This window comes from Triticum urartu, chromosome 7A (assembly GCF_056163025.1).
Source record: "Triticum urartu cultivar PI428250 chromosome 7A, HENAU_Tu73, whole genome shotgun sequence".
NCBI lineage: Eukaryota > Viridiplantae > Streptophyta > Magnoliopsida > Poales > Poaceae > Triticum > Triticum urartu.
In genome coordinates this window covers 59,622,401-59,648,710 of record NC_141879.1, presented here as the reverse complement: position 1 = coordinate 59,648,710, position 26,310 = coordinate 59,622,401, and the positions used below count along the sequence as shown (strand labels likewise).

The 26,310-nt window shown below is 44.9% G+C and overlaps 1 protein-coding gene and 1 long non-coding RNA gene across 22 annotated transcripts; both read right to left on the bottom strand.

Annotated features, from left to right (window-relative positions):
• Positions 1-365: 365 nt before the first annotated feature.
• Positions 366-23,999, bottom strand: LOC125521505 (GDSL esterase/lipase ACHE-like). Of its 21 annotated transcripts, none has more exons than XR_015609777.1 (18): positions 23,095-23,999; positions 22,876-22,952; positions 22,645-22,749; positions 22,416-22,506; positions 22,187-22,264; positions 21,695-21,966; positions 21,439-21,621; positions 20,621-21,306; positions 20,443-20,519; positions 20,188-20,357; positions 19,468-19,971; positions 18,315-18,672; positions 2,401-2,470; positions 2,144-2,324; positions 1,855-1,952; positions 1,402-1,546; positions 933-1,040; positions 366-465 (listed from the first exon to the last, which is right to left on the bottom strand). XR_015609777.1 is itself a non-coding variant. In XM_087532165.1 (9 exons), exons 6-9 carry the CDS (start codon positions 20,669-20,671, stop codon positions 18,455-18,457), a joined length of 480 nt encoding a protein of 159 aa, XP_087388291.1. In that variant the 5' UTR covers positions 20,672-21,306; positions 21,439-21,621; positions 21,695-21,966; positions 22,187-22,264; positions 22,416-22,749; positions 22,871-23,999; the 3' UTR covers positions 18,352-18,454. The 21 variants fall into 21 exon arrangements, 1 of the variants encoding a protein (XP_087388291.1); XR_015609778.1 differs by having other exon boundaries at positions 22,416-22,749; positions 22,871-22,952; positions 23,095-23,193; positions 23,292-23,999; XR_015609779.1 differs by having other exon boundaries at positions 22,416-22,749; positions 23,095-23,193; positions 23,292-23,999.
• LOC147957732 (uncharacterized) lies at positions 14,125-15,128 on the bottom strand. Its single transcript, XR_015609650.1, has 3 exons — positions 14,591-15,128; positions 14,425-14,482; positions 14,125-14,337 (listed from the first exon to the last, which is right to left on the bottom strand). It is a non-coding gene; the product is annotated as an uncharacterized LOC147957732 (long non-coding RNA).
• Positions 24,000-26,310: the final 2,311 nt, after the last annotated feature.

Below are 26,310 nucleotides of genomic sequence, written 5' to 3'. Positions count from 1 at the left end.
CTGTATAATCTAATTAAAACAGACATACCATTTTTGGTATCACATAATGTACAAAGAAAAAAGATCTAGATAGCCAACATTCTTGGTTAAGCATAGATTAACTCTAACCGATTTCCATGAAAATCTGGAAGGACATGGGTGTTTTGACTCAAGGCAGAAAGAAAAAGGCATACTTTGTTCATGTGACATCAAAAGCAATGTCTTCTTCATCAACTCATAAATGGACACACCTGGATAATTTGAGATGAATAGTATACACCTTTACACGGTACACCCTCAAAGGTAATCTACATCATGTCAGAAAAAAGGCAATCTACATTGGGAGAAACATGCAACTTACTTTCAGAAGCAGCATGATTAGCATGCAAGAAAAGGGAGCCGCAATATGGTTTTGAGCAATGTAATCAAGTAAAGCGTCAGTTGCACTTTGGCCACATTCCTTGAGCCAAAACTCAGGTATCATCGCTGGATGTGCAATGAAAAGATAAGCACTAAAATTTCAAGAAATAAAAGCATTAACTTAACATAGCCAACATATGATCGCGGAGAGCAAACCACATACAAAAATTAATAGAGACGTTGGCAAGGAAGTAAAATATATGAAGGAAACTACACCAGACAAAAATAGTTCCCCAACACCAGGGATAAATAGCTTCTTCTTTGAAAAAGCCATGTGGCATGTAAATGTTCCGCAAACCAAGACCATGCAATGGAATATTGCTTCTTCCTCAAATACCGCAGAAAAAAATGCTCCACATAATCTTGTGCATTGTGTACCTATCTTAGGCTTGTACATATTATTTTTCTCTATCAATGCATCAATACACAAGTTTTTACGTCTTTTTTTGGGACAAATGTTTCACATAAATAAATGTGAAGCTTTAGAAGGAGTCATAGTTTCTTTAGAAAAACATAGGGGAACCGGCACCTACTTTCAACTTTAAACTCTGCATTTGGCACACTTTCCATGACTCCAAGACACCCGGCATAAGCATCATAAGGGAAGTCCCAACAAGAGTCCCGGGAAGCAAGCCTAACTCCTAAACATTGGAGGTAAACGCCATTACAAAATGAAATACCGGAAATTAACAGCACAGACATTTATTCTCTTACTTCTAACATAAAAAACTACAAAGAAAGCACTTAGGTAATCGATTGTATCTTTGTTCACTCATGAAAACACTTTGCATTAATAGCTTAAATAGTGTCACATTAAATGAACTGCAAAACTGATTTGCTTGCCTTTGCAGAAGTAGGTGTCAAACTAGAACATAGAGGATGACGAGGAAACACAATCGAGTGTCCTATTTGAGTTGCATAGAATGGCGTATTAGAAAATTAAGAACTACAAATGATACATCACCTTTAGTGAAAAAAAGGAGAAATGGATAAGCATTCAACCTGTTTTTGCGTAGCTCTCTTCATAAAGGTCTCCCAAACTTTCTGCCCAAAAGACTTCACCCCTTCCACATGGTTCCATACCACACGATTTTAACTCCCTCCGCTGCTCATGTGTGATAAGCTGCGGGTTTCATCACCAGTTTCCCTAGAAAAAAAAGAATGAAGCAAACTTGTTAGAAATTCAGCTCATAGCTTATTACAAGCTTAGAGAGGTTGTGAGTTGAAACTCACCTATATAACATAAACCAAGATTTTTGTAGATTTTCCTTTACCCATAAATGTTTTAAAAGGTAAATCAATACGATACAATCAGCGCCAATAAATGTAAAATACACAGCAAATGTTGTCTACCGATCTTACGAAATAATTCAAAACTATTTATCTGTATTCTAGGGAGAAACTCGCACCATAAAATTGCAATACCGGTGAACTGTGAGAATTAATTCACTCGACTTGGTCAAGAGCCCTATGGTCCATCCACACGATGATGCCCCTTCTTGAATCGCCATTCCAAGAAACCAAGACAGGGGAACCATCAGCACCCACAACAACTGCAAGCACCATCCTCTGTTATTAAGTTGGTAAAGCTCTACTCGCATAACACAAAATTCTACATTCAAATTACTGAATACACACGGCTAATGTGGAGAATCAACAAAACCCTAATCTGCTACTATCAAGTGCTGCCGAAGTGTAGAAACATAGTTACAATGAGATTGTTGATGGGCTGGTGGATGCTTACGGTGGAGAACTTGGTCATGACCTTGTGGGAGGGGCAGTGGAAGCCGACGTAGGCGAAGCTAGGGCCGCTGGTGCGCACGAACTCGATGCCGGAGATGCGGCCGATGGAGCCGAACACGACCTCCACGTCGTCCGCCGACACGCCCTCCGCCAGCCCGCCCTCGTCCAACAACATGACCTATCTGCAAAAAAATGAAATGCAACAGTCATATAATAGTACATATGAGGCTATGATGAAGTGTAGACAAGGAAACTGACTATGATTTACTGCCATAATCTACTAACAGTGGGCTCCAGATCGACAAACAAGGCCCTTGAAACATGTTTCCTGAACATGTTAAATGCATCAAACAAAAAGCAAAGACACTTGTTAGTATGAATTCTTGAGAAAAATGTTAGTAGGATTTAAGCAAGGTGCGCTATCAATTCGTAAACAGTACCCAGATGCCTCATGCCCGCTAAAATTAAACCGGACCAATAGATCATCTAACAAAAATCCATGAACATTACACCTTTCATGATTTGCCACTGGTAGAAAAAGGGCCTATAGTCCCGGTTCGTAAGGGCCTTTAGTCCCGGTTCAGGAACCGGGACTAAAGTGTCGGTACTAATACCTCCCCCCTTTAGTCCCGGTTCAATCCAGAACCGGGACTAAAGGCCCTCCACGTGGGCAGTGTGCAGAGCCCAGCCAGGAGACCCTTTGGTCCCGGTTGGTGGCACCAACCGGGACCAATAGGCATCCACGCGTCAGCACTTCTGTGGCTGGGGTTTTTGTTTTTTTTTTTGAAAGGGGGGGGGGGGTTGGGGGTTTTGGGGGGTTAATTTAGGTGTTTCATATATTGTGTTAGCTAGTTATAATTAATAGAGAGAAGTGTCCTCTGTTATGTCCGTGCTTGGTCGACGCTACGTACTATACATACGTATATAGAGAGGACTAGACACGCTAGCTAGCTAGTAATTAAGCAAACGAAGGAAACAGAAAGATCGTCATGAACATATATGCATATATACAGAGAGAAGTGATATCGACCACCTCTCCTTCTCCGAGAGATTGGTCGAACAACAAGTTCTCGTATATCTATCTGACACTACCGGCTACATATATACAATAATTATCTCTTACAAATATAATCATATGGACTCAGGGTCCACATAGAATTCTCCGTCTTCAGGGATCACGTGGTCAAGAAAGAATGCCGCCAATTCCTCTTGAATTCCTCGCATGCGAGCTGGTGCTAGGAGTTCATCCCGCTTCTGAAACATCTAATTTAAAGAAGGGGGTCAATACATATATATATATATATATATATATATATATATATGAATGAATGAAACTCAACACAAATGATGGTAATAAAATAAAATTGTGAATGTTGTTATTTACGTACTTCATATTGTTCGTCAGTGTAGCCCCGCTCACAGGTCGTGTGGCGGATGGACTCGCAAACATAGTATCCACAGAAATCATTCCCTTGTTGCTGCCACAACCACTTTACAAGAAATAGAGGTTAATCAAACTGATAAGCAAGAATGCCAAATGGTATTGATGAAACTAGCGCTTGAATGACTAGTAGATGCGCTTAAAATGCTACTATAGCTAGTACTTACTTTCGGGTGTCTAAATTGCAGCTCCTTCGGCAGTCTCGGAGCTTTTTTGGTGAATTTTCTCCAAACCCTGCCGTACAAAGAAAACAATTACTTGATATATCAGGAAATGAACAAAGTTGCTGATATGGTGGATAATGATCGATTTAACTTACTTCTCGAGTATTTGAGTCATGTCTGCATAGTCCTTGGGATCTTTTCGTCTTGAGTCTAAGACGGTTACTAGTCCCTGCCCAAGCTTAATATGTAGGAGAATATAGTGGAAACTGCACACGCATGCATAACTCATCAATTACATTACTATAACCTTGACTAATATATAAGGGAAACCGAATACGCACAAGACAGTAACACTCACTTGAAGTTGTAAGGAAAGAGTATTATATCTTTGTTTTGATTTATTATCAACGATTCTAACATGCTGGCCTCGGTTTCTGCGCATGAAATTTAACCTGAGTTGCATCTATGAGATATGTGTTAATGAACCCAATATCACCGACTTGTCTTTTCTTCAATTCGACGATCTTCAATCTGCATAATATAGTGCGGATGATTATAAATACATGCAATGAAAGAGCTGAGCTATATGGAGAGACTTAATGACAGAAGTAGTAGTACTTACAGACAGTAGCAGGTGACCGTTGCTTTATCGAGGGCCAATTGATTGAAAAACTGATAGAACTCCTCAAATGGAACAGGCAACAGATCAATTCCAATGAGGTCATGCTCCTTTTTAACTTTCAAATACAAAGTACTCCTCCCCCCAGAGTCTCTACAGATTTTCAAGTACCAATCATGCAATCTTCGCATCATCGTTGATAGAGATCTTTCATCTTTGACGAGAGGCTTCCCGTACTCGTATCTTTGTATCTGCACGTCCATGGGTTCATAATGTACTTCGTCGGGCAGGTAATCTGCAAGATTGCTATAACCGGGCACCATCCTCGGATCATTATCGACGTTGTGGCTAGGCACCTTGAGCGGGGGGCACGATTGCTTCGCTTGTTCGCCGAGCTGGGCAATTTGTTTCCCAGCTCGTCGTTCTTTCAGCCTTTGATCACTGACAGTACTTCCCGACCGCTCCGCTTCGGCAAATTCCTTTCCAATAATGCGGTCATAGTTTCCTTTCGGCGGATCAGACTTCGGTGGTTTTTTCAGGGCAGCCAGAGTGCGCTTCACTTTCACCCGATCTACCTTCTCCTCCGGAGGTGGATGTTTCTTTGCTTTCACCCCTTCAAAGAATTTCTTCACTTCTTCTTGCGCGATCTCGGCGTTCTCCTCCTGGGTCCTCTCGTATGGTAACTTCTCTGGAGTCTTCAGAGAAGGACCGAATCTGTATGTCCTCCCGCCTCTGGTTGTACTGCTAGACGTCGACCGAGCAGACGTAGCGGTTGTCTTCTTTACTTGCTTAAGCGGCAGAGGAGAAGGACTACAACGCGCCGGAGCAGCTGGAGCGGCGGCAGGTCTCTTCCGCCCTTGCTGACGAGGCGGAGAAGGAGGAGGCTGGCTGCTCGGGCGCGTCGGCGCAGGCGGAGAAGGAGGCGGAGTGCCGCCGCGCGCCGGAGAAGGAGCCGGCCGAGGGCCCTGATCGTCACTCGCCGGAGGAGGAGGAGGCGGTGGAGGCGGAGTGCCCTGACTCGCCGGAGGAGGAGGAGGAGGCGGAGGCGTCCAGTTCGGAAGGTTGATGAGCTCCTTCCGCCATAGGCATGCAATCTTCAAAGCAGACCCCAGCCGAGTCTCCCCTTCACCGGTAGGGTGGTCAAGCTGGAGGTCCTCAAATCCCTCCGTTATCTCATCCACCATCACCCTAGCATATCCTTCTGGAATCGGCCGGCAGTGAAAAGTTGCGCCGGGTTCAGTAGGATAAACAGAGCCAACAGCCGCCTTGACCTTCAAATTCATCCATTGCGTCATAAGGTGGCAATTTTGAGACTCCGTGATAGCATCCACGGGATAGCTGGCAGGAGCCGTCAAGGCATGCTCTGGCTGAAGCAGCTCGGTGGAAGCCACGCTGCTTCTGCGCTGAGATGGCGGGGTAGCTTCGGGGGAGGCTTCGGCAGTACGTTTGCTGCGATTTGCTTCTCGTTCCTCTATCGCGTCCACCCTTGCTTGCAGCGCCTGCATTTGGGTCTGCTGCACTTTTTTCCTCCTCTCATGGGATTTGTAACCGCCTGCGTCCGGAAACCCAACCTTCCACGGAACGGAGCCTGGCGTGCCTCGTGTCCGTCCAGGGTGCTCAGGATTCCCGAGGGCCATTGTGAGCTCGTCGTTCTCTCTGTCTGGAAAGAACGTCCCTTCCTGCGCTACTTCGATATACTGCTTAAGCTTACTGACTGGTATGTCCATTTGATCGTTCGTCCAAATGCACTTCCCTGTTTCAGGGTCCAGGGTTCCGCCAGCCCCGAAGAACCAAGTCCGGCAACGGTCTGGCCAGTTATTTTTCTCTGGTTCAATCCCTTTATGAACCAGATCATTCTCACTCTTGGACCACTTAGGCCGGGCTACGAGGTAGCCACCTGACCCCGTGCGATGGTGAAGCTTCTTCTTCGCAGCATTTTGCTTGTTTGTCGCCGACATCTTCTTACTCTTTTCTGATGTCTTGTGGGCCACAAATGCGGGCCAGTGATCTCTGATCTTCTCATATCTGCCCTTGAATTCTGGTGTTTCATTATTTTCGACAAACTTATTCAGCTCTTTCTTCCACCTCCTGAATAGTTCTGCCATCCTCTTCAGAGCAAAAGACTTGATTAATTTCTCTTTAACTGGGTTCTCTGGATTTTCCTCAGGCGGTAGGGTGAAATTTGACTTCAGCTCAGTCCAAAGATCATTTTTCTGCATATCATTGACGTAAGACACCTCAGGGTCTTCTGTAGCTGGCTTAAACCATTGCTGGATGCTTATCGGGATCTTGTCCCTAACCAGAACCCCGCACTGAGCAACAAATGCGCTCTTTGTCCAGAGGGGTTCAATAGGTTGGCCGTCGGGCGCGATTGCTATGATCTCAAACTTTTCATCCGAGCTCAACTTTTTCTTCGGGCCTCGTCTCTTTACCGAAGTTGTGCTCGATTCGGAGGGCTAGAAAAAAGAACAAAGACTTAATTAATATGTGTACATACCAAAACAATGAATGCATCAATCAGCTAGTCAGCATAGGCTTAACTAATATATATACCTGGCCGGACTCGGTTCGGTCACCGGAGCCGTCATCACGGTCTCCTTCTTGCACCGGCATTGGGTCACCGGAGCTATCCTCATGTTCTTCTTCTTGCACCGGCATTAGGTCACCGTAGCCAGCTTGTTCACCCTCTCCTTCCAGACCATCGGTTTCGTTGAGAAACAACGAGATGGCATCACTTCCTTCTGCGATTATGTCCCTCAACAACGCTTCTTTTGTTGCTTCGTCTAGGGCGGTGTCCATAGTTTCTACAAATATTTACAACATGGCAATTATTATTCAAACATGACAGATGGATATATTAGTGCCAAACGTAGAACTAGCTACCTAATCATAGTAAGCTATCGGGAGGGGGTATATATCGACAACGACGACACTACATCATGTTCGAGAGGATCGCCGAGGGGTCGGGAGGTTGCCTAGTGTCAAAGGATTCAACAAAACCATGTCTTCATCATTAGGCGAAAGTAACATGTGCAAGATGGTACGAAGCTCTTCAAAGTTGTTCTGGAACGGAGTCCCGGATAGGATAATTCGCTTTTTGGTACAAAGTTCAGAAAGAGCCTTCCGAATATCGCTATTTGGAAGGCCTTTGCTGAATTCATACCAAAAGGCGGATTATTCTATCCGGGACTCCATTCCAAAACAACTTTGCAGAACTTCGTACCAACATGCCCTGGTTACTTCCGGCTAATGATGAAGGCATGGATTTCTTCAATACTTTGACACTAGGAAACCTCTCTCTACTTCCGGCTAATAAGAATAAGAAGAAGAAGAAGAAGAAGAAGAAGAAAGAAGAAAAAGAAGAGGAGAAGAAGAAAGGAATAGTGGAGAAGAAGAGAAAATAGAATATCGTGGGTGTGAGATACATGTGGCCTTCGGTGTCGGACACTACATCCACGTCCCACAAGTGACGTGGGCGTCGAAGCCCGCGCCACTTGTGGGATGTGGGTGTAGTGTCCGACACCGACGGTACATGTATCTCACACCGACGATACTTTCTATTTAGGGTTTCTCCTCTACCGCTCCTCGACCTCTCGACGACCCTCGTTCCCGATAAAATAAAGAGGAAGAAGAAGAAGAAAAAAGAAGAGAAGAAAGAATAGAGGAGAAGACTTCCTCTTCTTCCTCTCCTCTTCTTCTCCCTCTATTCCTTTTTCTCTTCTTCTCCTCTATTCCTTTCTTCTTCTCCTCTTCTTTTTCTTCTTTTTTCTTCTTCTTATTTATTTCTCCTCTTTGTCCTCTCCCCTCTTCTTCTCCTTTCTTCCTCTTCTTATTTCCTTTTTCTTCTCATTCTTTTTCTTCTTCTTCCTTTCTTAAAAATACATGAAGTAGTATTGCTTGGTTTTTTTTAAATAATGATCAAATATAAATTTTAGAAAAAAGTAAAGGTTTTGCCTAATTCATTGTTCATATGAATATACAAACATTTGCATATTTACAATAATTAATATCACCAAAAAAATCTATGAACAGAAAAAAAATACTATTTTTTTTAAAATCTATCTTCTTATTTATTTCTCCTCTTCTTCCTCTCCTCTTCTTCTCCTTTCTTCCTCTTCTTATTTTCCTTTTTATATGAACATATCATCATATATATGAACATACATTTTCTTTGCATATGCATATGAACATACATACATACATTTTTCTTTCATATGAACATACATACATACATTTTCTTTGCATATGACCATACATACATTTTTCTTTGCATATGACCATTCATACATTTTCTTTGCATATGCTTTGCATATAAACATACATACATATGAACATACATACATACATATAAACATAACATACATACACAAAAAAATCTAAAAATCTGCCTAAAAAAATTATATGAAAAAAGCATACATCATCCATCCATCCATATAATGAACATATACATCATCCATCCATCCATATAATCAACATATGCATATGAAAAAAAATTATATGAAAAAAAATTATATGAAGAGGATCGAGGGGACAGGGAGGAAAGGGGGTCGCCGGAGCCGGACCGAACGGGGAGGAGGGGCGGCGTCGAGGCAGGGGCGGCAGTGGGGGCGGGCGCCGGCGACGACGACAATGGTGGGGGCGGGCCGGGGCGCAGGGGTGCGGCCGTGCGTGCTCGGGGACGGGGCAGGGGCACGGGGCGGCGGCCGGCGTGGGCTCGGGCGCGGGGCAGGGGCACGGGGAGACGGGGATGGCGGCCGGCGGCGGCGACGGCGACGAGGAGCGCGCGAGCGATTTGGGCAGCCTGGCGGCGGGGGCAACTGGCTAGGGAGGCGAGGGAGATGTGAAATTTTCACAAGTCCTGGTTATATAGCAAGGGCATTGGTCCCGGTTCGTGGCACCAACCGGGACTAATGCCACCCTTTAGTCCCAGTTGGTGACACGAACCGGGACCAAAGGCCTCTTTTCAGCAGCCCAAAGGGCGGGAAGCGAAGCCCATTGGTCCCGGTTGGTGGCACCAACCGGGACTAAAGGGGGGCAATGGTCACGGCTGGTGCCACCAACCGGGACCAATGCCACCTTTAGTCCCGGTTGGTGCCACCAATGGGACCAATACCCTTGTGCTGCCCCGCGCCCATAAGTTTAGTCCCACATCGCTAGTTGACAGCGCCCAACACCAGTTTATAAGCTCTGCTGCCTCCTCCCTCTCGAACTTCTCTGAACAGCAGGCCTATGGGCCTAATTTGACACTGCTTTGCCTGTGGGCCTATTGGGCCTTCTGCGGGCCTGAATCCTGGCCCATGTAGGGTTTCTAGTCGTATTCAGGCCGTGGAGGCCCAGTAGGTGGCATTTTTTTTGGTTTTTTCTTTTTTATTTCTATATTTTTTTGGTTTTTTATTTTTTTATTTCTACTTAAAACTAAATACTTACAGTTTTTTAGTGATTTCTTTTTGCTTTTAGGTCACAAAAATTATAAACTTTATGTTAGTGCCATTAGTTTTAAATTTTAAATAGTTTAAATTTGAATTTTTAAAAATTTGTGTGAATCACTAGTTTATGAATAACTTTACTATAAAATTAGAATTTTTTTTCTATTTATTTTTTATTTCTACTTAAAACTAAATACTTATAGTTTTTTAGTGATTTCTTTTTGCTTTTAGGTCACAAAAATTATAAACTTTCTGTTAGTGCCATTAGTTTTAAATTTTAAATAGTTTAAATTTGAATTTTTAAAATTTGTGTGAATCACTAGTTTATGAATAACTTTACTATAAAATTAGAATTTTTTTCTTCTTTGCTATTTATTTTTTATTTATACTTACAATTAAATACTTATAGTTTTGTAGTTCATTATGTTTGCTATTAATTCATTCTTTGAGCTAAATGACTCTGAAATTGGAAAGCATTTCAAAATGAACTCTGAAAAGGTTGAAAGTTGGCATGGTCTCATCATTTCACCCACATAGCATGTTCCAAAAAGTAGAGAGGGTTACGACAAAAACTTGATGCACTTCGTGTACAAAATGGACAATCACTTTCGAAGTATCAAAGTTTCGAACCATAAGACATGAAAGCATTTCAAATGAACTCTAAAAAAGTTGAAAGTTGGGATGGTATCATAATTTCACCCACATAGCATTTGCTTATTGCGGGAGAAAGTCTTCACTTTTTCTTCGCTTGTATCATTTGCTTATTGCGCCGTAACCATGGATAATCTTCATTGTTTATTAGGATGCTTGGGTCAGCCTTGACATTGAAGGGAGGAATTTCATGAAACTTTTCATAATCTTCAGACATGTCTGTCTTGCCGTCCACTCCCAGGATGTCCCTTTTTCCTGAAAGAACTATGTGGCGCTTTGGCTCATCGTATGATGTATTCGCTTCCTTATCTTTTCTTTTTCTCGGTTTGGTAGACATGTCCTTCACATAGATAACCTGTGCCACATCATTGGCTAGGACGAACGGTTCATCAGTGTACCCAAGATTTTTCAGATCCACTGTTGTCATTCCGTACTGTGGGTCTACCTGTACCCCGCCGCCTAACAGATTGACCCATTTGCACTTAAACAAAGGGACCTTAAAATCAGGTCCGTAGTCAAGTTCCCATATGTCCACTATGTAACCATAATATGTGTCCTTTCCGCTCTCGGTTGCTGCATCAAAGCGGACACCACTGTTTTGGTTGGTGCTCTTTTGATCCTGGGCGATCGTGTAAAATGTATTCCCATTTATCTCGTATCCTTTGTAAGTCAATACAGTCAAAGATGGTCCCCTGGACAACAAGTACAACTCATCACAAACAGTGTTGTCACCTCTGAGACGTGTTTCCAACCAACTGCTGAAAGTCCTGATGTGTTCACATGTAATCCAGTCGTCGCACTGCTCCGGGTGTTTGGAGCGCAGACTGTTCTTGTGTTCATCGACATACGGGGTCACCAAGGTAGAGTTCTGTAGAACTGTGTAGTGTGCTTGAGACCAAGAATATCCGTCCCTGCATATTATTGAGTCTCTTCCTAGAGTGCCTTTTCCAGTCAGTCTCCCCTCATACCGCGATTTAGGGAGACCTATCTTGTTAAGGCCAGGAATGAAGTCAACACAAAACCCGATAACATCCTCTGTTTGATGGCCCATGGAGATGCTTCCTTCTGGCCTAGCGCGGTTACGGACATATTTCTTTAGGACTCCCATGAACCTCTCAAAAGGGAACATATTGTGTAGAAATACGGGCCCCAGGATGACAATCTCGTCGACTAGATGAACTAGGACGTGCGTCATGATATTGAAGAAGGATGGTGGGAACACCAGCACGAAACTGACAAGACATTGCGCCACATCACTCCTTAGCCTTGGTACGATTTCTGGATCGATCACCTTCTGAGAGATTCCATTGAGGAATGCACATAGCTTCACAATGGCTAATCGAACGTTTTCCGGTAGAAGCCCCCTCAATGCAACCGAAAGCAGTTGTGTCATAATCACGTGGCAGTCATGAGACTTTAGGTTCTGAAACTTTTTCTCTGGCATATTTATTATTCCCTTTATATTCGACGAGAAGCCAGTCGTGACCTTCATACTGAGCAGGCATTCAAAGAAGATTTCTTTCTCTTCTTTCGTAAGAGCGTAGCTGGCAGGACCTTTATACTGCTTCGGAGGCATGCCGTCTTTTTCGTGCAAACATTGCAGGTCCTCTCGTGCCTCGGGTGTATCTTTTGTCTTCCCATACATGCCCAAGAAGCCTAGCAGGTTCACGCAAAGGTTCTTCGTCACGTGCATCACGTCGATTGAGGAGCGGACCTCTAGGTCTTTCCAGTAGGGTAGGTCCCAAAATATAGATTTCTTCTTCCACATGGGTGCGTGTCCCTCAGCGTCATTCGGAACAACTAGTCCACCGGGACCCTTTCCAAAGATTACGTAGTGTAAATCATTGACCATAGCAAGCACGTGAACACCGGTGCGCATGGCGGGCTTCTTCCGGTGATCTGCCTCGCCTTTGAAATGCTTGCCTTTCTTTCGACATTGATGGTTGGTCGGAAGAAATCGACGATGGCCCAGGTACACATTCTTCCTGCATTTGTCCAGGTATATACTTTCAGTGTCATCTAAACAGTGCGTGCATGCGTGGTATCCTTTGTTTGTCTGTCCTGAAAGGTTACTGAGAGCGGGCCAATCGTTGATGGTCACGAACAGCAACGCCTTAAGGTTAAATTCCTCCTGTCTGTGCTCATCCCACGTACGTACACCGTTTCCATTCCACAGCTGTAAAAGTTCTTCAACTAATGGCCTTAGGTACACATCAATTTCGTTGCCGGGTTGCTTAGGGCCTTGGATGAGAACTGGCATCATAATGAACTTCCGCTTCATGCACATCCAAGGAGGAAGGTTATACATACATAGAGTCACGGGCCAGGTGCTGTGATTGCTGCTCTGCTCCCCGAAAGGATTAATGCCATCCGCGCTTAAAGCAAACCATACATTCCTTGGGTCCTTTGCAAACTCATCCCAGTACTTTCTCTCGATTTTTCTCCACTGCGACCCGTCAGCGGGTGCTCTCAACTTCCCATCTTTCTTTCGGTTCTCACTGTGCCATCGCATCAACTTGGCATGCTCTTCGTTTCTGAACAGACGTTTCAACCGTGGTATTATAGGAGCATACCACATCACCTTCGCAGGAACCCTCTTCCTGAGGGGCTCGCCATCAACATCACCAGGGTCATCTCGTCTGATCTTATACCGCAACGCACCGCATACCGGGCATGCGTTCAGATCCTTGTATGCACCGCGGTAGAGGATGCAGTCATTAGGGCATGCATGTTTCTTCTCCACCTCCAATCCTAGAGGGCATATGACCTTCTTTGCTGCGTATGTACTGTCGGGCAATTCGTTATCGTTTGGAAGCTTCTTCTTCAATATTTTCAGTAGCTTCTCAAATCCTTTGTCAGCCACAGCATTCTCTGCCTTCCACTGCAGCAATTCCAGTACGGTACCGAGCTTTGTGTTGCCATCTTCGCAATTGGGGTATAACCCTTTTTTGTGATCCTCTAACATGCGATCGAACTTCAGCTTCTCCTTTTGACTAATGCATTGCGTCCTTGCATCGACAATGACCCGGCGGAGATCATCATCATCGGGCACATCGTCTGGTTCCTCTTGATCTTCAGCAGCTTCACCCGTGGCAGCATCATTGGGCACATCGTCTGGTTCCTCTTGATCTTCACCAGCTCCCCCCGTTGCAGCATCACCGTATTCAGGGGGCACATAGTTGTCATCGTACTCTTCTTCTTCGCCGTCTTCCATCATAACCCCTATTTCTCCGTGCCTCGTCCAAACATTATAGTGTGGCATGAAACCCTTGTAAAGCAGGTGGGAGTGAAGGATTTTCCGGTTAGAGTAAGACCTCGTATTCCCACATTCAGTGCATGGACAACACATAAAACCATTCTGCTTGTTTGCCTCAGCCGCATCGAGAAACTCATGCACGCCCTTAATGTACTCGCGGGTGTGTCTGTCACCGTACATCCATTGCCGGTTCATCTGCGTGCATTATATATAATTAAGTGTCCAAATTAATAGAAGTTCATCATCACATTAAAACCAAAGTGCATACATAGTTCTCATCTAACAACATATAGCTCTCCAGAGCATCTAATTAATTAAACCATACATTGAAACTATGTAAAACATTTCAATGCGAAAACAAATGCGATCATAATCGCAACCAAGGTAACAATTGATCCAACGGCATAATGATACCAAGCCTCGGTATGAATGGCATATTTTCTAATCTTTCTAATCTTCAAGCGCATTGCATCCATCTTGATCTTGTGATCATCGACGACATCCGCAACATGCAACTCCAATATCATCTTCTCCTCCTCAATTTTTTTTATTTTTTCCTTCAACAAATTGTTTTCTTCTTCAACTAAATTTAACTTCTCGACAATAGGGTCGGTTGGCATTTCCGATTCACATACATCCTAGATAAATAAAATCTATGTCACGTTGGTCGGCATAATTTTCATAAACAATAAATGAACCAATAGTTATGAAGATAATATACATACCAAATCCGAATCATAGACAGGACGAGGGCCGACGGGGGCGGATACCAAAACCATCGCACTATATAAGATGCAATAATAAATGTAAGAAAATGATACAAGTATCTATCTAAACAGACAAGTAAGAATATTTTTCCTTTCAGAAAGAAGATAAGAACAAGAGGCTCACCACGGTGGTGTCGGTGATGAGATCAGCGCGGGTGATCGACGGCGATGAAGACGGGGACGGGGCGTGACGGACCGCTAAATCTAGACAAATCTCGAGGAAAATGAAGCTTGGAGGTCGAGCTTCGAGAGGAGAAAGTTTAAGTAGTATGGCTCGGGCATTCCATCGAACACCTCATGTGCATAGGAGGTGAGCTAGAGCACCACAAACCCCTCCCCTCGCCGGCCAGAGAAAAACAGAGCACTGGAGTGCTCTGCTCGCGGGCGAGGGTATATATAGGCACCTCATTGGTCCCGGTTTGTGGCAAGAACCGGGACTAAAGGGGAGCCTTTGGTCCCGGTTCAGGCCACCAACCGGGACCAATGGTGGTGGGCCAGGAGCGAGGCCCATTGGTCCCGGTTCGTCCCACCAACCGGGACCAAAAGGTCCAGACGAACCGGGACCAATGGCCCACGTGGCCCGGCCGCCCCCCTGGGTTCACGAACCGGGACCAATGCCCACATTAGTCCCGGTTCTACACTGAACCGAGACTAATGGGCTGAGCCGGCCTGGACCATAGCCCTGTTTTCTACTAGTGTGCCAATGCAATTCTGAAAAAAAACAAATCAACAACAAATGATATAAAATAGTAACAGGCTGCTGCCTTTGGGCTGTAGTTAATTTAGCTGTTAGAAAGTAAACTTGTTAGAAATTCAGCTCATAGCTTATTACAGGCTTAGAGAGGTTGTGAGTTGAAACTCACCTATATAACTAAACCAAGATTTTTGTATATTTTCATTTACCCATAAATGTTTTAAAAGGTAAATCAATACGATACAATCAACGCCGGTAACTATAAAATACACAGCAAATGTTGTCTACCGATCTTACGAAATAATTCAAAACTATTTATCTGTATTCTGGGGAGACACTCCCACCATAAAATTGCAATACCGGTGAACTGTGAGAATTAATTCACTCGACTTGGTCAAGAGCCCTATGGTCCATCCACACGATGGTGTCCCTTCTTGAATCACCATTCCAAGAAACCAAGACAGGGGAACCATCAGCACCCACAACAACTGCAAGCACCATCCTCTGTTATTATAATAGAATGCCCGTGCGTTGCCATGGGCTTTTGAAATATTTTGCTGGAGCTATGTAAATATAAAGCATGTTAAATTTCATGTGTAGAGAATAGATATCATGGGCCCAATCGAGTAACAATTTAAATCCACTTCACTTGCAATGTTAATTGATAGCAAAAAGGAAATTTGACCTTCTAAAAAATTGTTACAAATTAAGATCTACTATTTTATGTACTTAAGAAATCTCGCACAATATCAGAAATTTTGTTTTTATCTTCACTGGCATGAAATTCGAGCAAGTATAATAAAAACATCTTCCTGAAGGACCTGAACTCATACCCATTATGCACAAGCAATATATGCAGTTAGCAAAAATACTTCACGTCAAAGGGATTAAAATGTCTAACAGAGAATACCCATCATACAAATCGGATGAAGTAATTCTTTACCATTCCACCAGAGCATAAAGAAATAATAGCCAGACAAATCTCGGTTCCTAAATTAATATTATTTTGAATATAGTGATATATAATAGAAGTAAAATATATTCGTATGGTCACAATGCATGGAAATTTGAAGGGAGTGCCTTTGCAATTAACTAAAAAGAAATGTGTGTTTTAGTCGAGCTCGATTGTCGCTGGTCTTCCTCCAAATGTTTGTCTTTTTCTTCACCCGTCGATCCAACCACCTTCACTACGCCACGATAGAGAGCATCGACATCCGAGCACCAAAAACCGCCCCTATACGCCCGGTCGAAAGGCCCAGTCACTAACCGGTCAGAAAAACCGACGCAGACCGATGACTCATAACAACCCTATAGGCATGGGTTGTCACGCACCCATCATATCTAACCAAAATCTGGGGCAGATATAGGAAGGCCGCATCCGCCACATTAGCCTAGCCCATGCTAGCCCGCGTCGACCCCACTTTGTCCCCACTAAAATCCCCACCCGAAGAAAACCCTAAGTCCACTTCACTTTCAATCCGCACTCCATCGATTCACCTCCACTCCACGTCCATTCCCCTCCCCCTCTCTGTCCCAATGTCGACATCGACGATGCCAGAGGTGACAGATCCGGCAAAGAGGATGACTGGGATGCCTTCGTTCTCGAGGTGGAGGGGGACAAGGAGGAGTTGCCCTCCACATCGCGCTATAGCGGTCGCGGGTTGACACGGGCAACAGCTCCTGCTCAGCTTCGCCCCTTGTCGCTCGCCACTGCAACGCCGATGTTGGTGTGGGCCCGTCCCATACCCACGAACATACTGATCTGATGGCCCTCGCAGCCCCTAGTTGAACCCGCCAACCCCCTGCCTTGAACTGATGTACTTGGAAATAATCGTCGTGGACAAGTCAATTCAAGTTTTCTTGAAGCGCAAATTCAAATTCATAAGATTAGATGTTTCTATCTTTAGGGCATGTAAAAGTTAAAACACGGTGAAGAATTCTCGCTTTAAACAAATATCATTGAACTTTTGCTAACATATTACCGACAACAGTATGCAAGACCTGAAAAATAAAACATATCAAGAGTTTTTCTTGATGAAAAAGCAGCAGATTGCTGATTTTCACTTATGAAGCGGTAGAAGAAAACAGTTACAGGGAGCTGGAAAGAAAGAAGAAAGAAATCCATGCAAGGCGCCAGCAGCCTCGCCTATAAACATACCAAGAGTAATGTTTCCAATCATTAAATACTTAGTAAATCCTCAAATGCCATCTTACAATCCACCAGAACATAGTAGCATCACATCCTTCTTATTTCACAGTCCTCGTATCATTCTAGATATAGGTTTATGTCATTGTGTGAGATTTTCTTAGATGGATCACACCAGTAAGCTTAGCTATTTCCAATATCACCAATCGAACATATAAAAAGTGTATCAACGTACATAGTATAACAAAATTGGGTCTTCTCAAACTTGCTATATCGACCAAAAATTACCAATTTGCCCGCTGTTAAGGAAGTAGAATAAGTGTCACTGGTCCCAGCAGTATATTGTATACTATACGTTGTCAGTGCTAGCACGACCAACATGATCACAGTGGCAAAACCCTCTGAGCTTGTCGTTACCACCGGTCCACCGCAACAGCCCATGCTCTCAATACTTAGTTCATTGAGTTGTGTCATTAACCATTACGTAGTTCATGAAAATAGCAACAATATTATGACCTGGATATAGTAAATTAGTAGGCTAACATAATACAAAGGTAACATGAGATTACCTCAGCAATATCTTAATTATGTTTTCATCAAAGATCTACATGCTTAAATTTCTGCATTCTGATTAAGAAAAACTAAAGGCTCTTTCTTTAAGTATTGACACCTGATCACACGCCTCTCAAATTTCCAGCTAGGCATTTGCTTAGTTGTTATGATAATCCTGCTAGTACAACTATGAAAAATAGGAATCACCATGGAAGAAAGAAACACCATCAGTAATGACGCCCTTAAGGAATCATGACATGACCTGAATCTGATCTGCTACAAGATATTTGTCCTTCCTCATATTCAGATCAAGTGGGCAAAACTCCAAACGAAACGATGTACGCATGAAAGAAACACTATTTTTGGCATTTGCTAAATAATCATGGGAGTACATAGAAAACAGAAGATGATTTGGGGCTTCAGGGTCCAGTAGTATATATATTGCCTTTTGCTTACGTGTTTGATGTGACGAAGCCGATGAAGAAAAATGCAATGATTCCGAAGTACGATTTGTCGGGTTTGTAAGGGAGCTTCGCGTGCCTTACTCATAAATTGAAAACCCCCAACGATTGTAATGGGAGATGTCCTCCAAAATATTACAGGAATGGACCTTTGAGAAGCCCAGTAGAAACAAAGGTGAAAAGATGGAGATGTAGTCACTTCATTGTCAGACTCATTATTAACAAAAACAAAGGTTGGTAAAAAAAGAGTGGCTATCTATAGTCTCCAAGTCTTGGTCTGATTTACCTGAACAAAGGCTACAGAAAGAATATACCAGCATAACACCTATCTGCAGCAGCTTTCCGCAGAGTTTCTGAAAATGCATAGCAGAAGGACAAGCAGATTGTCAGATACCAAGCAACTTGTCATAATAATTTGCATGGGAGTTCAAAAAATTGTGTGGGATCTCCATTGCCTGGGTAACTAAACCAGGAGGTTAATATTCCAAACTTCTCTACCAAGCTATATCATTTTGGTAGCTTATTTGTGCTTTCTAATTACATGGTTGACCAGCTAAGAAATGATTTAGAGTTAGCTTGTACTATTTCCTCCAGAATTGCTCCGTGCAAATTGAATCAATCATCAATTAGAAGAAAAATATCAGCAAAATGTGATTATTTAGATGTCCCAAGAGGCGGTGGTTGCGTGGGCTACTCCCATAAGTTGAGCACCACCATGCCGGCGTGTACGATGAGCACGGCAGTGCCGACGTTTTGGAGAAAAAGGGTTCTCCAGCCACATGGACCCACCAACACCAATTTATTACATCAAAGAGGCTTACCAAGTCAACGACCCTGTTGTGTTCTTGGCTCTTGAACTTTTCTCTCTAGCATTTTGGCGCTTATAGCGTGTTCTTGCTTATAGTAACTAACCAACTGAATCAAAATTCGTCAGTACTTACCATTCCCACTGTCTGTAACAATCATAGCACATCTAGCAATCAATCGCTAGCAACAAGCATAGCACTGTCTACAACAAGCCTAACATGCCCATTTTTAAAGGACACAACACTACAAAGCTCACAACAAACAGTTCACATTGTGTAGAACTTCACAGCTTAGGTGGCGTCCGACAAACAAACTGCACATCAACAAAAATTGGAGCTCACCTTGGTGATTGGCAGTCAGGGCATCCACCTTCGCTCGCGGTGCTCGAGATAGGCGGCCGACGAATAGGATATTAAACACGGCGACCGGGAGGAAGGGTCACGGCTGAGGTTGACGAAGCAGTGTACGGAAGCGGCATCCGGAGGTTGAAGATGCAGTCGACGATGATGTCTGTGGATGCATCAGCTTGCAGCCTCAGACTTGACCTCGACGTGCAGCGACGAGGACCGGAGGGCACTGGTTGCCTTAAGCTTTCCCCCGCCTACTGCACTGGGGACACCTCACTCTCTCGCCAACGCTGGCGCTACCAGCTCGTGTTGCAAGCTCCGCAACCGACCAACAATCATCGCGACAGTCTCCGGTCACCGCCAATGTCCGGCGGTGTGGGCCCGACGGCGGGGGGCATCGCGCTGCCATCGATGGGGCAGCCGCACCCGCCGCTACACCCGAAGCCCACCTCGCCCACGGCGCGCCCGCACCACCACTACTACCTCTTCTCGGGGCATCTAGGAAAATAAATGCATCCGACAGACTAACAACTTTCAGGAAATTAGACAGATGACTGGACAGAGATAAAATTATAAATTCTTTCCATGAACCAAGACTTCGAAGCAAGCAGGAATAAACTATAGCCAGCACAGATCATGTAATGTTAATTGTGTCAAGAACTAAATTTTCCTTGGTTGTGAGCGAGATTGTCAGCAAATTAGCTTGAATTGTACCTGCATTGCCACAGTGAACCGCTCCTTCGGATTGGGGTCATAGGCCTCAATATGTTTGGTAGTCTTATTGGTGAAGTAGCCTACAAAGAGATTGTTTTGAGCGAAATGGAAGGTGTACAGTGCCTTGGAGAAGTACTCGGATTTGGGTAGGATCTCATGATAAATTCCACCTATAGAGTAAAATATCAAAAATTACTGTCGCGTTCTCTGAAATCTGAATGAAAATATGGAATATGACACGCCTTTACTCCTCACCCATTCTGTTATACACGAACTGGCTTCTCTTGGTGAATTGTTCCAACTCCCAGGTCTGCACATCCAAGTAGATCGGGCTGTAAATGAATGTCCAAAAAATTATGAGGCTGTAATTGGAGATGAATATACACCAATTAGATAGCTGTGACTGAGAGTCTGAGATAGATGATGCACTGACATATGTACCAGCCGGCCGGCACCTCCGCGGAGATTTAATGAAAGACATCATGATTGCACGGTATGTCAATTTTTGATATTGAATAAGATTCTATGCATCTTGCATTAGCAGCATCAGGGAGGGACGAAGCTACATTACTCTCTCGCCGTGATTCAATACTGGTCATACATGTAGCTCTCTTCTGCTTTGACATTGACCAAAACTACTGCACCTAATTACACTGGTCATACATGTACGTTCACATAAAGAAGAGAACGAAGCATCTCACTAATTTGACTACCAAGAGGAAAAATACGCCACCGCCAATCCAACTCGACATGGCACGAATTCATCATCAGAGCACGTAAATTTCATTAGCTGGTACCATGAACCAAAATGATTAAAGAAACCCTGCATAAGCATCTCTGAAACATCCAACAGAAGACATGTGCACGCATTATGTATTTCAGTACCAATATAATGCAGCACAAATCAAACTATGTGAGGAAATAGACAGGGCTCAAGTGAAAGTCATCTTACCTGAGCCAATCTCTCCTGCCTCCTCGCAATATTCCTCTCCCTGCTAGCTAGCCTTGCTCTTAGCACGCTTGGCCTCAAACTGAAGCCTCAAACTGGTCAGAGAGGGTCTTCTCTCTTTCCTTCTCAGCCTCGGACTTGTGGATACTCTCCATGAGGATCCTCTTGTTCTTGAACATGTTAACCAGCGGCAGATCAACAAAATAGGCCAGGTCATAACCAAAAACTCATCTCGAGTTTGAGCTCTTTATTGAGAATCAGACAAAGAAACATAGAAATTTAAGAGAAGAGAAAAAATTTACTGGGTGGATAGACTGCCGATCCAGCCGGAGAGGAAGCTATCAGGCACCATGGTCCCAGTTGCGGAAGGCCTCGATGGCAAATAAGAACCCCAGCCGGCAGGGCGGTGCTGAGCAATGGCAAGACGGAGACGTCGACATGCTCCACGCGCAGCCCCGGGACAGACTACTCGAACACCTCCGCCGCTGGTCAACGACAGGTCAGCTGCGTTGGTGCGTGCATGAGCGAAGAGAAGAAGGTTCGGATCAGAGAACGTACTGGCGTAGAGGATGCCTTGCGGAGAGAGCCCCTCCTCGAGATGCTCAAGCCATACCATACTGCATCCCGCGCAGCCGCCGTTGACCACCGAACCACATCGTCCCACTTCGACCCGCTTCGGTAATTATACTCCAGTTCAAAGCAATAGTTGGTTGATTTCCAGTTAAATTATACTCCCTGCTTGGCAAACTGAACCTATGATTATCCTAAATCCTACTTCTAGAGTTGCTGCAGATCAACAGCTGCTCTGAGTACAAGAACTCTCCCCCTATCTGCAAGATCAGCAGTACAAACAGTACATTTTTTGAGTATATTTTCAAAGTACTTCAAGCAGGATAATTGAAGTTACTGAAATTTTACTAAAACTGTGCCTACGACTACATCTCGTACTCATAATCTGTACCCATACTCATACAAATAAACTGAACCCTACTCCTAATCTGTACCCAAGCAGTACTCTAAATTTAAAGGGAGGAGACAGGGGGAGCTCACCATGCAATGGAGATGCTAGCGAAGAGGAGCATCGTCGAGCAGGGTGTCCTCGAGCAGATGTTCGTCGTCGAGCATCACCTGTTCGAACCAGGTGACTGCTTATTCGAACCAGCAGACTTAACCTTTTTATTTTGCTACAATTTTTATTAACATTTATCCAGATGCTATCAAGTTACAATCTTTAATTTCCAGTCTACCATGATAGAGTGACATTACCACTCACACTCACTTTCTGTAGTCAGTGTATAACTTGACATACACCTTATATTGGAAATAGACCATATATTGATAGTGAATATGTTGTCCTGCAGTACAGAGCCCTACATAAATGGTAATCAAACATTACAAAGAGGTCAGAGTTTGCTGATTGCTCCCAGGTCAAAAAAATGTTTTAAATGTTATAGCAGCACATTAGGCTAATCATCATATATGATTCAATTGCCTCTAATTATGGGAACCTCTATTTCGAATCATCTTGCTCCGTACTATGATTGCTTGCTCTTCAAAGGGAACTCGTCTTTGAATTCCTTAAAACATGTCTCGGGCATTTATTTTTCTAGCACCTGACATAATGATGCAAAGTTTGAGATAGAAAATGCTAAGAAACCACATGAATTTTATTTTAGTTAAGATCGCTTCCGATAATAGAAATGAACTACAGATCAAAAGGAGAAGTAAGCTTACTTAACTGGAAGTAGCATGAAGATGAGATGATGAAACTATTATTATGTGCCACATTCTTCTGACGGATTCCTGCATACCACACCTGACCACAACCAAGACGATTAGGACATGCATCTCAAATACAAGTTACAGGAATCTTGCAACCGTAGGGGTTCTCCGGCTGCTCAGAATACAACAGTGATGGTGCAGACTGGTAGTGGGAAGGCGCCGCCAAAACAATCAACCTCAATGGCGGCCTGTCATCCTTGATGGTGGCAGTTCCAACTCGGTGCTCGATGGTCGTCGGCAGCGGCAGTACCCAGAGTTCTCAATGGAGGCAGTTCCTGCTCATACCCGGCGGCAGTGCCAGTAGCCCTCAAGAATCAGTATCGGCAGTAGAAAATGACGCATGTGTGGCATCAATGCCTACAGCGTTGTTTACATCATGTCACTCATCTCGTGCAGTGCATCACGACCCGCCGATGTGTCGTCCCGTGCCTCCTTCCTGCCTCGGCACTACGCTGCCGCCACGCCGACTCCCATGTGTTGCCTGGATCTGACCGACATGGGCCCCAAGTGGCAACCTGGCCTCATCCGCGCTCGGATCCGGCCGCTGACTTTCCTAATGTGCGCCCCTCCCCCCCTACAGAAACGCATGCCGCCACTTCACCTCGAGCACTCACGGCCAACTCCAAGCCCTTCGTTGCAAGCTTCGTGTTGGATCCGAGAGACTGCTGCAGCGGCGGCGGTCTCGCGCGGAAGAACACAACGCAAAGGTCCGGCACGGAGGACTGCATGGCGGCCGGCGGCCAGAAGAGCACGGGCGCTGGTGGCGATCAGATGCGAAGCGGTGGGGGCGTGGGCGATCGATAGGAAGGGGATCGTGGAGTCGAGCTGGAGGTGGGGTGGGGGCCGCGGCTGGAGGTGGCGGGGGCGGCAGCGACGGGCGGCGGCGTTTGAGGGAGGGAGATGGGGGAGGGGATCGGCGTTGGCTGCGAGGGGATTGAGCGACGTAGGAACGAATGAAGGCGGCGACTCGTGCGGGCAAGTGCATCGAGGGCACGAGGGTGCGAGCGTCTGGCGTAATTTCGTAGGTTAACTGTGTTAGTTCGTTTTAGGTCTTTTTTCTAGCTGTGAACCGGCGCGGTTCAGATTGACGTAGTTGTATCTTAACGTTTTTTTTATCGGTTGGGAGGTAAGATGCGGGGGAACGGTGGAAAGCCGGAGGTGGGACGAAGTATTAAAAAAGTTAAGGGAGGTGGGACGAAAATTGACCGGCGAAGACTACCAACTGCTTCATTAGGAATAGAGATAATAAATGCCGAAGCACAGGTACCTACTGTTGCCTTGTACGTCTGGGTTGCGTATTCACACGCAACAATCATTTGCTCCTCAGTTACACAGATCCCAAGAGAGCGGGTGGGCCGACGTGATTTCGAAGAGATGCGTCGCCAAGTGCTCTTAATCTGCTTCCCATACTATACAAAAACTGTATGGTGATTGCCATGCATGCATTAGTTTCATGTGCTCTTTAACAAAAGCTGATCCGTTTAGAACATCTTCAATAGAAAATGTATATGCAAAAACAGGCCCAAAAACACCTTCATAATAGATGGCGTAGATGTAAAAAAGTTACATCTTCACCTCCGAGAGCGGAAGTACCTTTCTACACCCAGGAGCAAATGCTCCTGGTATGAATAGTAAAATAGAAAAAAATAGGAAAAATGTTTAAAAAATTCTGAATTTTTTTTGTGACATACTTTCGCAAATGTTTGTTTTGCACGTAAAATTTCATTGTGAAATCACATTGATGAAAGCTGTGCCAAGAAAAACAAAATCAAAGCTCCAAAATGCTTTTATAAGTAACATTTTCAGACCATTAATTTTGTTTTTTTACCACGCCTTCCACCAATGTGATTTTGCAATGAAATTTTGCAGGCACAACAAACATTTGTAAAAGTATGGCACAAATAAATTTGAAATTTTTTTGAATTATTTTTTAATTTATTTGATTTTACCGTTCACACCAGGAGCATTTGCTCCTGGGTGTAGAAATTCCACGCCCCTCCGAGAAATGTAAACTACCATACTTCATGGTGCAAATTTGCATCTTCACCTCTAGAAGATATAAAAACGCAACCGTCCGCCAATTGCCCAACTGTCGTTCATTTGTCTTCCACGCGACCAGCCGTCGCCGGTCGTATTCGCACCAAATCACCGCCACCGCCCGCCCGCCCGACAGCCATCAGGCCCGCCACGACTTCCCCCCCCTCCCCCCTACCGGTCCCCTGTCCCTCGCCACCCGCAGCCGTCGATTCACTTTTGGCCGCCGCCGAATCGAAGCATCTCCGGCGGCAGCGGCAATGCCTTCCCTGGCGAGGTCTGCGATGAGCTAGGCTTCTTCCTAGCCTAGACCCCCCCCTCCCCGGCCGGAGTAGCTGAGGCGCACCATGCCGCCCGTCCGAAGGCCGCGAACCTCGGCCGTGCAAAGCCGCCCGCCCGCCTGCACTGACCTCCCGCCTTCTCTGCCAACTTGTGGCCATCTCCTGTGTCAGGCAGTCGCCACCACTAGCACTCACCGTTGCCACCCGCCCAAAGGCCGCCGGCCCCGCCACGACTTCGCCTCCCCCCCACCCCCCCCCCCCCCTCCCCCACTACCTGCCTTGTCGGATCTTCATCCATAGCCGCCGACACTTTCGGCCGCCGCCGAATCGAAGCATCTCCGGCTGGCCTAAATGCCTTCCTTGGTGAGGTCTATGATGGGCCAGGCTTCCTTCTAGCCTAGACCCTCCGCCGGAGTAGGGGAGGGGCGCCATGCCGCTGTTGGCTTTTGATCGCTAGACCAAATTGCCAAGGACAAATACACGTACGTATGTGCAAAGCTAGCCAACCGACCATGCAAGCAGCTTGATCAATTCCTTAACCACAGCACATGCACGTATACGTAGACAGCTAACTTCAACAGTCTCGACGAAACAGATACGAGGCACCAAATCGGTGGATCGCTACAGGCTCGTCTCGAGCCTGATATTCTCTTTATTGCTCTGAACTCGTTATCGTTTACACGGGGGTATACACGTATATATACTACCAGAGGAACTGCTAGGCTATACCTAACCCAAACCGAGTAGGAACACGTATACCACATGGACACGTATACTTACATGACAGACACGTGATTACTCTAATATTCACCCTCTAATCATGATGTCCTTACTTCCTCGACATGGATCCCAAATGCGACTGCTGCTACTCGTAGTCTTTAGCTTCGGCATTGCTTCTGCCATTTCTTGTAGCATTCCAGTCACCGACTTTGCTATTGTCGGCTCATCCGTAGCTTGACGCTAGTGCTCCTCCTTGGTTGTGTCTTTTTCAACCTTCATTTGTTCTTCCATGCTTGATAGACTGTCTTTTGGATTCTCTTGAAGACATCTTTTGAATCTGAGCGAGACCAAACTTCT

What these genes read in the sequence shown, in the direction of transcription:
- LOC125521505 (XM_087532165.1), bottom strand. Translation starts at nt 20,671, where the DNA reads ATGATGTCTTTCATTAAATCTCCGCGGAGGTGCCGGCCGGCTGGTACA. An exon ending in GTTCGTGTATAACAGAATGG is followed by an intron (nt 20,358 to 20,442) that starts GTGAGGAGTAAA and finishes TTTACTCTATAG; the next exon opens with GTGGAATTTATCATGAGATC. An exon ending in GGTTCACTGTGGCAATGCAG is followed by an intron (nt 18,673 to 20,187) that starts GTACAATTCAAG and finishes ATGCATTTTCAG; the next exon opens with AAACTCTGCGGAAAGCTGCT.